General features: G+C 36.5%; 1 protein-coding gene across 1 annotated transcript in view; it reads left to right on the forward strand.

Annotated features, from left to right (window-relative positions):
- Nucleotides 1-2,202: 2,202 nt before the first annotated feature.
- Nucleotides 2,203-14,930, forward strand: part of LOC145977974 (synaptic vesicle glycoprotein 2B-like) — an 80,846-nt gene continuing 68,118 nt past the window's right edge. Inside the window, exons 1-3 of the mRNA XM_083110322.1 lie at nucleotides 2,203-2,287; nucleotides 9,759-9,812; nucleotides 13,168-13,329. Of these exons, the coding sequence (XP_082966448.1) occupies nucleotides 2,245-2,287; nucleotides 9,759-9,812; nucleotides 13,168-13,329 (259 nt within the window). The 5' untranslated portion in view covers nucleotides 2,203-2,244. The remainder of the gene's footprint in view (nucleotides 2,288-9,758; nucleotides 9,813-13,167; nucleotides 13,330-14,930) is intronic.

Below are 14,930 nucleotides of genomic sequence, written 5' to 3' on the forward strand. Positions count from 1 at the left end.
CTGTTGTGCATATATTTAGCTTTACAGGGAATATTTCTGATTTTTTGACATATTTCTAATTTTGTGTGACATATTTTTCAACTTTTATGACATAATTACATACATATTTTACAGTTCTATAGGACAAAGTTCCGGGCCCAAGTTATAACCAAACAAATAGCATAAGTAGCACGGGAAACAATATACGTGTTGTTCCAGTCATTTTTGCGAATATGCAAAGAATCGTGCTGCCATCTATCTTTGGGACACAGTAACAGAAAGGATTGTGGGAAACAAGATTATATCGAAGCAGACAAACAGTGTAATCCCATAAAAAGTTATAACAATCATCAAATTTATTTAGTTAGAACACGTTCAAAACAAGGAAATATGCTTTTTCTTTCCAAGGAGTCCAATCAGTGGCGGCGATTGGGTTCCAAAATCGGGGGGGGGGGCAAGGTGCCAAAACTGGGGGGGTAAAGACAGTATATTTCCCTTTGTAGATAAGATTTAGAATAGTGCTGGGGCAAAAGTGGCGAAAAGTAGGTGACAACTGCCCACCTCGCCCCCCCGCCGCAACTGAGTCCAATAATTTGGCCGATACTGTATACACAGTATAACCCCAGCAAATTAGAATATGCCGTGAAGCCATATGGAGGGAGTCGTCCCATTTGCAAAGGTGATATGATCAGCACCACGCTCCGGCAGGATATACCACCCAAGTTTCCCTAGATACCCTCTCCATGCAAGACAGTACTGTAAAATTCACTACAGTAGACAGACACCCTACCGATTGGATCTCTCTCTCTCTCTCTCTCTCTCTTTGTGTGTGATGGTGGGTGTATGTGTGCAGGTGTGTTTGTTCCAAAGCCAACCTCCGTAACGCAGTGCAACGTGCTACGAAAGCCAGATGTCCCAATTCAAATCCTGATTAAGGCATGGATGACCACGTAATCAAGGACTCTTAGGTTCGATTCACAGTTGAGGCACATTGCACAGTAATTCGGATCCTATTTTAAACTGTAGGTCCAGTCCCGATTAGCCTACCTGAGCAAAATGAGGCTTAAAAGCAAACAAAGCATGGATGATTCATTGTGTCATCTTGTCAAGTTGTCTTTTGAATTTCTTTTTTAAGTAAATGACTTAGAGTTGGTTTGCTCAAAAAATAACCCTGTTAAATTGCTCATTTTGAAATGAAACTCAGGCTACAGTTACTTTAAAAAGTAATTATGCATTACTTTTACAGTTATTTCATTCTAAATAAGCTATAAATAATAGAAATATTGCATGCATGAACAGAACACGTTCTTCTCTTTATTGATTATCCTTTAAGTTAACATTAATTTTGTATTAAATTATAATAAATTCCTTTCATTTAAATATGCAAATATAGTGACAAGAAAATACACAAACCAAACCTCTATACTTTAAAACGTTACATCATAAAAAGCATGCTCAATAATATGAATATTAACATTTTTCTGTTTTTATTTCTTTTTAGCAAATCATAATTTTCTTCAACACTATTGAGATGTACAGAAAAGTAACTAACTGCCAGAATAACTGTTCATTTCGTCACTCATTACATGAAAAAGTAATTGACTTACAGTTGGAGTTACTCAATTCAAAAATTAATTGTAATATAATTAAGCCTTGTCTCCATATTAAAAACACTAAGTTGCTGACCAAGGCAGTTTATTAAGATAATTATCTTAATAAACTGCCTTGGTCAGCAACTTAATGTTTTCAAAAATTAACTAGTTACTGTTACTCGGAAAAAGTAACTGTTACTTCAAACCGTAGAGAGGGATTTAAAAAAAAAAAACTACCTGTTTGTCGTTAGAAACAGGTTCCAAATATCTAACCCCCACCGACCCCATAATTTCGTAAAAATATTTTTGAATGCAGTAAAAATTTCGTTAACCTCCTCAGCTACATTATGGATAAGTTTCTGATTACAAGCACTAAAAAATAAAAATAAATTTACAACAGAAATGAAGACGTTGTTTGTCTCTTTCCGTTGTGATTCTGTGGCGGTTTAACAAAAATGCTACAACAAAATTTTGACTGCAATAACCCTCTACCAAGAGGCGTAAATAAGTGACGGTAGACCGTATGGAAGTTTCCGTTTCATTTGTTCAGTGACAACACGTAAACCTTTCATTAATTCTTAAATTCCCTGAACTTTGTTCTTTGCAAATAATGTTCCTTATATTGCGAGCATCGAGATAAGATTCTGGGTTCTTCTGTCTGGCTACAGTCAAGATGGAAACGAAACAGAATTCACCCGAAGGTGATGGAGACCGTGGTGAGTTCCATTTCCATTTATTTGTTCCTTGTTGCTGCTAAGTGTACGCAACATTTTGGAGTAGTCTGGATAGAGATGTGTACACGAGATATTTGGAAGTCATCAAATAATAGATCGGCGCCAAAACATCTAAGTTGGGAAGTTCAAAGTATCCTGTTATTGATATAGAAACTAGAAACTATGAGGAAATTGCTTATAACTTGTGCTAGGACATATACAGAGTGTCCCAGAATTCTTTCCCTGATTACAAACTTTATTCATATCCGCTATATGCAATATAGAGATGTGAAAGTGGTGCCAAAATGTTGGAAAACTAACCAAGTTTATTTGTTGCAGGTTTCAGTAATGTGGCTGTAGTGTAGCAGTGTCAGTGCCAAGGAATCTGGAATTAATGCTCTTGACACTGGGTGGCATCTTTCTATACAATGTTTCTTGGACTTGACAGGATTTGGGAATGAAGATGAATTCCATTTTTTAAATGCCAACTTATTGGTGGCAGATATTCTAGACGAAAGAATTCTGTACATTTGAAAGTTCCTCTGCACTGTTATTGGTGACTGGGTCTCGTGATACCAGAGGATATGCTGAGCTTTTTCCTGATTTGTGAACATTTCCGGTTTTCTGGAAACTGACACTGTTACACTACAGCCACGTTGCTCAAACCTGCAACAAAAAAAACTTGGTTAGTTTTCCAACATTTTTTCACCACTTCCACATCTCTACCTTGCATATAGCGGATATGAATAAAGTTTGTAATCAGGGAAAGACTTCTGGGACACCCGGTATATAGGGTTGATGCATAAGTTAGTAGCGTCTCTTTCACCGTGGCAAAAGTATTTTTATTTTATACTAATTTGAGATGAACAAAATACATTAATTAATCAGTAATATATTTTCCTTCATTGTCTATAACGGTCTACCAACGCTGGGACATTTTTTCAATTCAACGCCTGAAGATATCAGCTGATTCCGGGTTAAAAGCATCGTCAAGCCAAGTTTGAAGAGCATCTTAGTCACCAAAAGCGCTTCCTTGAATATTAATGGATTGAGAGCTGAAAAGGTATAGCAATCCGAGGGAGCAAGATCGGGGGAGTAAGGAGGATGTGGAATAAACTACACAACCAAGCTCCTGGATAGCACCTTCTGTCATGTTAGCGGAGTGTGGGTGTGCATTATCGTGCCGCAGGACTTGACTTTTTGGCCTACTCGCTGATTTGGATGTTTTCATTTAAAGCGTTCAAATCCGGGAACTTTTCTAACGTTGGAAGCGGCTCCGGCGCCCACCCAGCGTCGAATGACATGGGTACCTGGGGGAATCCCTGGGGGGTAAAGGCGGTCAGGGGAGTGATGCTGATCATATCACCCCCACTCACGACCGGATCAAGAAAGTGTGGGGCGTTACCCCTATACCCCCTATACGCCTTCATGGCGTGGTGCTAAGCACAGGGGAGCACTTTACCTTTTTTATCATTTAAAGCGTTCGGTATCCTGAACCTTACCCATCCAATGCAAATGTCGCACGGTGGTTGAATGGTCACAGTTCATTGCATTTGCTAATTCTCGAGTCGACTGATGTGGATCCTTGTGGATTAAAGCGTTTGAACTGTCTTCATTAAAGCCCGATGGTCTTCCTGAACGTGGAGAAACGCTTAAGTCAAAAATGCCCTCTTTGTAATGACAAAACCATTTTCTTGCCCTGCTTTCCCCGTTGGCATTCTCCCTGTACAAGGGACAAATGTTTCGAGCCACCTCCACTGCCTTTGCCCCTATGTTAAACTCAGATTCCCCCCCTCCAACCCCCACTGGACACTTATTGCTCAAATCTGTAAAATTCAATGCGTTCACAAGCACAACAATGTCACTCCAATTGATGAACATTAAACGATAAACAAACTCCTAACACCGCAGTGTTGCCATACCAAACACAAACGCTACGAACTTATGCATCAACCCAATAATAATAATAGTAATGAATTATTACTACAGTAAAACCTCGTTAATCCGGACTAATGAGGGATAAGTTGACCGGTTTAACGAAAGTCCGTATTAACTTAAATAACCTAAAAGACAGTAGAAAGCGCATTAAAACTCCGTTTATAGCACACGTTTATTATGCTGTATTTAAAGGACATAGGCCTAAATACACTATACAGCACAGTAAAATATAAAGCAATACGACAATGCAGTGCTTCTAGCCACATTTAAAACCTTGCATTCTGATATTTCTTTTTGCCTTTTGCCTGTCCGGATTAAGCGAAGTCCGGCTTATCGGCGTCCGGATTAACGAGGTTTTACTGTATTATTGATAATTACTAGTAGTGATTCTAATTTTAAGTTATTTTCCGAGATGAGTTCAACATTGAACTAGAGAAAGTTTGAGATGATTCGTCGACTACAAAGCGGCACATTTGTTTTATTTGAGCCCCACAACTTTGTACCGATTTCTTGCCTTGAAATGTTCCTCATGAGGTAAACGGGAGAATAAAGAAAATATGAAGAGGAAAGGGTGTGGTTCAGTGGTGTGCGTCTACGCGTAAACAACGATAGTCTACATTCTACACGTAGACTATGTTGTACACGTAGATTACGTAATCTAAACAACACGGCGAAAGGTGATAGCTTAGCAAAGGGCGGCGTGGAATTAGAAGAAAATTATACTGCGTATCAGTTGCTGATGTTTAAGAAGAAATTTTCATACTCTTTCTTCCAAATTCGAACAATTTCTCATCTAGGAAGAAACCTAATATAGGAGATATTCTCGTGTTTTATGGGGAAAAGACCACTCTTGCTTCACGACTGCCATCTGTTGTTGTTTTTTTCATAGTATTTATCTTCTTCCATAGTTGATAATAGAAGAGAAGAAAAATTTTGTTGTAAATAGGGTTCTTTTCATTTTGTTAGGAACCAATATAGTTGAAAATGTAACATTCATTTCATGAAACCCTTGAAAATTAATTTTAATGCACTTTAGATTGTCTACGTAGTCTATGTAAACTACAACCCAATGTAATCTACGCGTAGATTACGTGTAGACAACGCATGTACACGTAAACTTATAGTCTAGGGCGCATCATTGGTGTGGTTGCAGAAGCATGTCCCTGGATCAGAAATAAGATCTGGATATAATTGTATTTCTAATTTCTTAAATTATCGCCCTTTCAAGTTCCTATCCCCCTCCCAGAGAAGCAAGTTTGCAAACATAGGGTGCTATGTGCTAACGAAGCTCAAATTGTGCTAGGTCTAGCATCTTTGTGCCACGGTTGGCATCGCTGCAACCATTCCTCCCCCACATCTTCCAAGATAGTGGGGAGGGGAGGGAACTAAATAGCTTAAGGCTATAGCTGAGGCAAATTCATCATCTATAGCAGTAGTAACACTGTTAAACCTTGTTTCCATGTTTGATCAAACACTCAAACACTGACAAAGGCAAAATTTATTGTAATTTATTGTGAATCTTTGTCTGAAGAAGACCCACTTAGAGGTCAGCGTTTGAGTGTAAATTCCGCTTTTAAAAGGCAATGCCCTATATCAATAATGCTACTCGGAATTATCTTAATATTTTTTTAAACTTGATACATTAATTAATATGTACACTTGAAATAAAATCTTAACAAATGAATTGTGGCATAATTATAAACAGCAATAGCTCGATCATGTCTAGGTTTGCTGTCCAATGTAAATATTTGTTGAGAAAATTGCTGGGCACACTAAATCAGCACATATCAAAAAAGCCTCTCGTTGCTCGGTATAACTGATGCCAGATTCCGGAACCGGACCGCGGCCGGGTGGTTGAGAAACAGAGACCTGAAGTACCCACCTCACAGGACTAAGGTAGGTGAGCCAAAGGTAGCCCATGTTCCCAAGATGGCCTACGTTACGTTAGTATTTAACACAGCTAACAAATGGCATTAATATACGCAGTCCCCCCCCAAGTGCACCATGCAGAAACTTAACTGTCTCGGGATGCCAGCAGCCATTTTATTTAAGTTCTTGTGGAACCCCTGGCGTCGTAGGGACTGTGCACACCACTCCTCCACAAAGATAGGACTGTATATAATGCATGTCAACAATCAAAAGTTTGACACCAACAATTTTCTCTAATAAGATGTAGAAACATGAATAAATATGTTTTCTTGAGCACAAGCATTATTATTTAAGGGAACAGATGTAACGGTTTTGTAATTCTTGTTTTTTTTTTAAAAAAAAGTTACAAGCAATGTTACAAAATATCCATTTGGTACACGACGTTAATTAGTTACAGGAGTTATTTATTTTAATTTCAGAAATTTATCTCTCATTAGAGATTTGTAAATTGCCCTAGACGCTTAACTTGGGCCACCTTGGGTTCACCTAACTTGAAAATAGAGTGCTGTAGGAAGAGGATTTTGCTCGAGCGCCGAATAGTTCGCACGGACGACGCTAGATAGCGTACGGAATTGAGAGCTTCTTCACTCGAGCGAATAACGCTCGAACAGGCAAAGCGAGCGGCACGCTCGAAGCCCAGTAGTACACATATAACCGTAATTTGTTTGTGATAGTGGGTCCTCAAATTTGAATCGTGATGTGAAAGACACAGTGAAATTGAAACTTAAGTGAACATAGCCATCATCTCCATGTTAAAATGTAGTTCCTGAAACTACTCACCAGTGTTGCCACAATTTGAGGGCACAATTTCCCTTTCTAAGAGTCAGAATTTCCCTTTTCGGAATAATTTTTTCCTTCACCTAAAATATCAAATAATAATAACAGTAATAAAAAAAACTTGTAGCAGCACCAGTTGCAATTCTTATTATTATTAGTGCTGGTTGTGGTAGCAGTAGTAGTAGTATTTACGTTGGTCAATTTCGAATAAATAAAATATATTAAACAAATTTTTCACAAATGTCAGCTTCATCCTGGTCAGCAACCATTAAATCGTTAATCCTCATCGTTACTATTATCCGAAAATGCATAAAAGAGACGTACGTACAATAGATAAACTTAACAGAAATAGATACAGGCTTATATTCAAAGGATCAGAATGAGAAGGAACAGAAAAAAATTAAAAATATTGAAACGTGGATATGAAATTGGAAATGAACATAAAACTGTAATAGTGTAGAGTCAGTTGTCTTAAAATTTCCCTGAAATTGTGGTATTTTTCATCAAAATTCCCTTCTTCTTTTTGACTAAAAATTCTGTCCGAATTTCCCTTTTGCAGGGAAATTTCCCTTCATGTGGCAACACTGCTACACACGTGTCTACAATTACTGTTACGTTAAAATGATATTCCATTGTCAACGCTCGAGCGTGGGAGACTCGAACGAGTATGATCGAGCGAAAGTGGTCTCATGCAGTACTCTAATACTGTAGAAAACTCAGTAACATGGGTCAGGTTTATGTCCAGTAAGAAATTCCGTATGAACTGTGGGATAAAAGTCCTATAGCACCAATGTAGTAAAAAACAATGGAAAAGACTACGGCACAAATCTCTGTCCCCTTGATGCAAAGCTCATTTCATATGCCTTTCTTACATCTTGAATCTCCGAAGGCAGGAAACTAGCTCCAGCAAGATCCTGCCAAGTCACTCACCACACACAAGCATGGGCGTCGGCAAGAGAAAGGGGGTGGAGGGTTGAACGGGTCCGGCGACTCCCCTAGAAATCGGCATCGTTCATTTCACGTTACAAAAAGCAGAAAAACTGCATTAAATCGAAAAAATATAGTGTAAAATACAGTAATGAGGCTATATTTTAATCTTCTCTCATTTAGTTCGAATAATAAATGGTTTCACAGTTTCCAAAATTCCAAAAAATATAGTTTTACTTGACAGGTCACACACATAAACTTTATGAATAAAATTTCCCCGTAGGTGTTAAAGCCTTTTCTTCAACGATGTGAAAGTTAATAACAAAATACAATAACTAAAAATTTCAGTACGCTAACTGTACAGTGTACATGAGTATTACCGTGCAAATTGTCCATCATCATGTTCGTGCACTTAATTTGATCCAATAAGAGCTTCAAAAATAAAAAGAAGACTAAAAACAAGCTGTTGATAACTTCTGCACCAGCATACATAAAAACCCATCGCTTAAAAGAACATAGAATGTAAGCAGCGATGTGCCGTAGACTATACGTTTACGCCTACATGCGTTGTCTACACATAATCTACACGTAGATTACATTGGGTTGTAGTTTACATAGACTACATAGACAATCTAAAGTGCATTAAAATTAATTTTCAAGGGTTTCATGATAGGAAAGTGACATTTTCAACTATACTAGTTCCTAACGAAATGAAAAGAACCCTATTTACAACAAAATTTATCTTCTCTTCTATTATCAACTATGGAATAAGATAAATAGCAAAAAACAACAACAGATGGCAGTCGTGAGGCAAGAGTGGTATTTTCCCCATAAGCACTAGAATATTTCCTATATTAGGTTTCTTCCTAGGTGTGAAATTGTTCGAATTTGGAGGAAAGAGTATGAAAAGTTCTCCTCACACATCAGCAACTGATACGCAGTATAATTTTCTTTTAATTCCACGGCGCCCTTTGTTAAGTTATCACCTTTCGCCATGTTGTTTACATAGAGTACGCAATCTACGTGTATAACATAGTCTACGTGTAGAATGTAGACTATCGTTGTTTACGCGTAGACGCACATCACTGGATGTAAGAGAACAATTAATGAAAATAGAAATGGACAATTTTCACGGTAATACATAGATCCCACTGTACGAAATGTAAAAAAAATGGAAAACAGTTATGCTGGACATTCATTCATCTGGTAGATAGAGTAGCATTCCCCATTTATGTAATAATAATAATAGTCTATTTTCTATTAATTTATATTTATTGTATAATCACAATTATAACCTTAGTAATAATAATTATTGTTGTTTTTACTTTAGTTTCATCATTGGTCTGCCCCCCTTCAAAAATTTATGGCGACGCCTATGACCACTCACCCCCTCTTGCTAAATAAAGCTCACAGGGTAGGAGCGGTAGTGTTCTCCCAAATATACTCTCTTCTTATACGAACAAGTGACTAAGTAACACATCCCAACTCCCTGATCAGAACTCTCGCTTTTTGCTTGAGATGAATAAGTTTTTGTATCGCATTGCAGTCAAATACTTAAATAAGTTTTGCATTATTTATAAACATAGCACGCGAAATCAAATATGGATGCTAAATGTTTTAATTATTATGTATCTAATAGATACGGGTTTACGTTATGGTTAAGCAAATCTCGAGATACCAAATACAGATTTGACATTCAGAAATATACAAAATCATTCCTTCATATGTTATCGTCATAATAGGGCATGGATGTTGTACAAAATCATAATATAATGATATGAGTTAAAATCATGCACAAACAAAAACCGAGTTAATCGTATATGTAATTCATATTCGAAACTGTAACAAATTAAGTTTTATTTTGTATAAAGGAAAGATGTCAAAAATATTTATTTTTTTGCAGATGATCGGAACGAACGCATCTCGGCAGACTTCGAAACCGCCATTCGGCACGCAGGTAAGAATGTCTTTGCTAGAATTTATAAAGTTTTAGAACGTCTTTTTACACTTTATCTTCGTCAGTATCTAAACTAGGTGATATGTAACCTCCTTCCATTTGCACAAGATTTAGCACAAAAAAAAGACTCCTAAATGAAAGGTTACGTCACTATCTTTGATATGGATATTGATTGGCCTATCTATAACTTGTTCCTGTCGTTGACTTGGAAGATCGGATTTTTATTTTGGAATTCTAGAAGAATACTTTATATACGTTATGAGTTAGTAATTGTTGTTAAGTTGACAATACATGTGTTTTCCACTGAATTTGTAACGTGTTAGTGGGGTCAACTTGTGGTTGCACGCGATATTTAATTTGGAAACGGCTGCACGGCAACCACAACCACGAATGCAATAAAAAAAGGATCTGAGACCCGTACTACACGTCGCAAATTTCTATTTGCGTCGTACTTCCTGCACGGTGCTGCGGGAGTTTACAGGCGGCACATGCAAGAAGCACGAGACAAAAGCCCTGTAAGAAATGCACATATATAATTACGCAAAATATGTCAAAGGGCCCGACAATGAATAGCGAGTTAGGCCTTCTCCATTGTAAGCAAAGTTTAAAGGTCGTATTTTACCCAACGATATTCCCTTTCTCAATTGCCCCTTTAGATTGCCTTAAGTTTTAATTTGACTCGCAATACAACTTTCTCTCGCGCGGGACTTACTGACTAGAATTTGACAGGTAAATGAATTTATACTACTCCACAATTCAATCAACAATAACATATGTATATTGTCCCATTATGATACATTCTTATAAATACAATTATCCAAAAGGGTGTTGTAACAAATATCAACAAACGTATAACCCAATCGACAATCTTTTTTTTTTTAGAGCGCAATCACTCAATTATTTTTGTCCGCACGTCCAGCGTGCTATGCCCTTTTTTTTTACATTTAACTTTAATTCTGTACCCACAAATTATGCGTAATTTCCAACGCGCATGCATTCTTAACAACGGACTAATTCAACACTCACTACACACAAAAAAAGGAACAATTAACGTATGCACCATTCTCTCTCTCAAGCGTGCATGTAACGTTCAGCAGATCCCCCCTTTTTTTTTTACCTAATCAATGACACCTTTTTACTTTATTTTGTATTAGACTTAACCCCGCTGTTATTTGTTTTGTTCTGGTCCCTTTAGCATCGTTAGTGCTACCGTTACAAGAATAGGATTAATAGCAATTTGCGATTCAAACAAACTAGGAAAATGATGGGGGATTGTAGTTTTCTATGCCGTTTTCTTAAGTTCAAATAATGTCCATTTAACGCCACTAAGCCCAGTCTTGAATAAACAAGAACATCAAGTTGCACTGCAAGGTCGAACACACAGCTCGTACATCTGCCATATTATAGTACGCCTGTTCATTAAGTAACTAACCGTGCCATATACGTTACTTACAAAAACACTGTTCAAGAGAACGTATTTATGAAAAGGTAATTTTAACTAAGTTCGCTCATGTTTTATGCACGTTTTCCTTCTTTTGCCCCTTTTACGACACACACGCAAAAATATACTTATATATTTATTTTTGGCACAATTAAACTGTTCAACACGCGAAAAGAAGGGGGCAAAAATGTTGGGGAGAAGCTATAGGTTTCTCGTCGTTACTATTTAAGTCGCGTGAAAACAATGACGTCGCAAATAATTTTATAATGAACGGCGACGAGAAGTTAATGAGTTCCAATATCACAGTCAAGAGTTTTCTTACGTACCTCACCACTAATGTTCAGCCGATGTAAAGACACAAATCCACTACTCCATCGGGATCCTTGTGCTCATTGGCCTGGCCTCTTCGTGCTGGTGGTTCGCGTGGCAGGCTTCTCCTCCACAGGCAGCGTGGTTGAGTACGGTCCCTTGCCGACGAGGAATAGATGTAATACGCAAAAAACTGGTGCGTGCCGTTCGTAGCGGGCGATCGAGAGAGACTGTTTGCACGGTGGGGCGAGATTTACGGCCAGGCGTTTTACGCCAAATTGCCACTAGAGGCAGCACCAGTAGAGCTATCGAAGGAAGGAAACGCCCTCTGATAGCCGAAAATTGAACAAGCACTTCAATTTTCAATTATGTAATGTTTGCTGGTACGAAAGTAATGAAAACGTTACAAATTACAAATGAGTCCCCCCCTCCCACCACAAAATTTCCGAGACCCTATATGTATATGGAAACGGTTGGCTAATATAAATAACAGTTCACAAATGCTATTGACGGTTGACAAATATAAATAAATGTAAACATGTGTAAATAACTGTTAATATTTATAAATGACGGTTGACAAATATAAATAAGCGTAAGCAAGTGTAAATAACGGTTGACAAATATAAATGACGGTTGACAAATATAAATAACTATTGCAAATTTAAATAAGTGCAAGCAAATGTAAATAACGGTTGACAAATATAAATGACGGTTGACAAATATAAATAATGGTTGGCAAATTGAAATTAGTGCAAGTAAATGTAAATAACGGTTGAGAAGTATAAAAAACGGTTGACAAATATAAATAACGGTTGGCAAATATAAATAACGGTTGGTAAATATAAATAAGTGCAAGCAAATGTAAATAACGGTTGACAAATATAAATGACGGTTGACAAATATAAATAATGGTTGGCAAATTGAAATTAATGCAAGCAAATGTAAATGACGGTTGACAAATATAAATTACGGTTGACAAAATAAATAACGGTTGGCAAATATAAATAAGTGTAAGCAAATGTAAATAACGGTTGACATATATAAAAACGGTTGACAAATATGAATAACGGTTGACAAATATAAATAAAGGTTGGCAAATATATATAACAGTTCGTAAATATATAGAAATAATGGTTTACAAATATAAGTAACGGCTATTATGAAGACGAACAATCAAATATTGTTAAAATGAATTTGTTTATAAAATACTTCCTAACTTCTTTCCTTCAAAAGAAATGGAAGAAATTAAAATTTAACTTTAGTTTTCAATAGTTCAAAAATAAATCATGTATTAGCTGAAATATACAAGGTACTCATGTAATCGAATGCGACGATTTGCATTTACTATTAACTGTTACTTGTTAATTATTTAACCAATTACGAGATATATCTGATTATGCGTTTTAACTTCATTACATTTCAGTCTGTTTAACGCTCATAAGACAGACACGTGCGAACTGCCCATTAAATTAAAATAAAAATGTTCAGTTTATTATTATTAATTACGGGCAAATTTTACTATTATGGACAGATCCATTGTTAATACATTAAGCTTGTATCGGAAATGTAGGAACTTTATTTTACTTTATAAGTTTCTTATTTTAGGCTACGGAAAATACCAGATTGCCTTGATGCTGGCCTGTGGTTTTTACTATGTATCAACAGCGTTTGAAATCATGGCGTCTGGTTATCTTCTGCCATCCGCTCAATGTGATCTCGAAATGACCACCAAGGAAAAAGGAATTCTCAACGCTTCGCCGTTCATAGGTAAGTTCCTCTTTAATCCAAGTGTAGCACCAGCACCAAAGTTTACTCAAGGATCATATTATGAATTTGTATTACGCGGTTGTATACATACAGGATAGAAAATGCCGTTTTTTGAAGGCTGGTAGTGTCAAAATGAAATCTCACTGTAATAAACCTTATTGAGAGAAGTCTATTTTCTCTTTTTTGGCCTATTGCACCTTCTAGGCGGAATGTACACTAATATACAGGATTGAGATCAGGCAACAGTTCCGGCAATTTGCTGCTATGCCTTGCTCTTAAACTAATTTCTTGCCAAGAAATAAACATTAATTGAACATAAGTGTTTTCAGTAATAAACGAACTAAATTCTCGACAAACAAAAGGCTAGCGGTCAAGAAACGTGAGTTAAATTAGTGATTTTAATTACGTTAAACGTTTATCAAGACATACATCAAAATAACTAATGCAGGAGATCCAGAAAACACATGAGCAATAATACTGAAAGCTTTCACTACCTGACATTAATTTAATCAACAAGAGTAGCACATCAAATACTATCTACAATATGGGCCTCCCCCATGGCGCAGTGGTAGCGTCATTGCCTTGTAATCAAGGGGCCCCGGGTTTGATACCCGGTGGAGGCACAAGTGGTTCGGATCCCACTTTAAACTGTAGGTCCAGTCCCGATTAGCCTTACTGTGCATAAAGTGGACTTAAAGCACCAACTCAAACTCAAACCAAACTATCTACAATATTTACAAAACGATGAATTTCAAATTAAATACTTCGCCTCTCATGCATAAGTAATTCGATTATTCTGATGGATACGTCATCTGTTATTTCAGAATTAAGATATGTTGGATTTGTGACGTAATGGCAATTGTTATCGATAGATAGAAGGATTAAATTTAGAATTAAGTTTTTACTTTCTTCCGAAACTTTGTCATTATTACGTAAAATATTCCTTCTATAAATTATGTAAATTTACATTTTTATAATACTCAAATTTGACTTCACTGTGATTTTCTACACATCTAATCTTATACAAAATCACTAAAAATCACTAGAATTATTTATAAAAATAACGCAACAAAGTCTCAATTAATTTAGTGTTATTTATTAACATTGATTGATTCAACTCTTCCATGGGCTAGATGTAAGTTTGTATTTAGAGGAGTGAAAGAGTATTTTTAGACCCAAAATGAGCAAAATTTGGGGCTTGTGAAACATTGTAGGAGTATATTTAGAACATTTTGGAGGGTGCTGGTGGTGTGCAGATATATGACTATTTGCGAAAGAACAAAACTTCAAACGTTTACGTAACACGCTCCGTGAATCACTAATCGACCATCAGAAGTAAGATAAATCCATATAGGAATAACGAAAAATAGCCAGAAACAATTTTCATATAACTTTTGTAGCTTTTCAGATTAGTTACTTTTATTTTCTAATTTACTGCTCTAATACTTTCTGTAGTGTTGTCATTTTACTCTCTTGTATTTTCTTATCTTTCAATTTATTTGTAATTAGTAATTTTATTATTAAGTTGTAAACCAGCAAACAAAGCAAATTCACTTCATTTCAATAAGTCGAGCAGGGTTGTTGTAGGTCCATGAACACAT

The sequence above is a fragment of the Lepisma saccharinum genome, chromosome 24 (assembly GCF_977018435.1).
Source record: "Lepisma saccharinum chromosome 24, izLepSacc3.1, whole genome shotgun sequence".
NCBI classification, from domain to species: Eukaryota; Metazoa; Arthropoda; class Insecta; order Zygentoma; family Lepismatidae; genus Lepisma; species Lepisma saccharinum.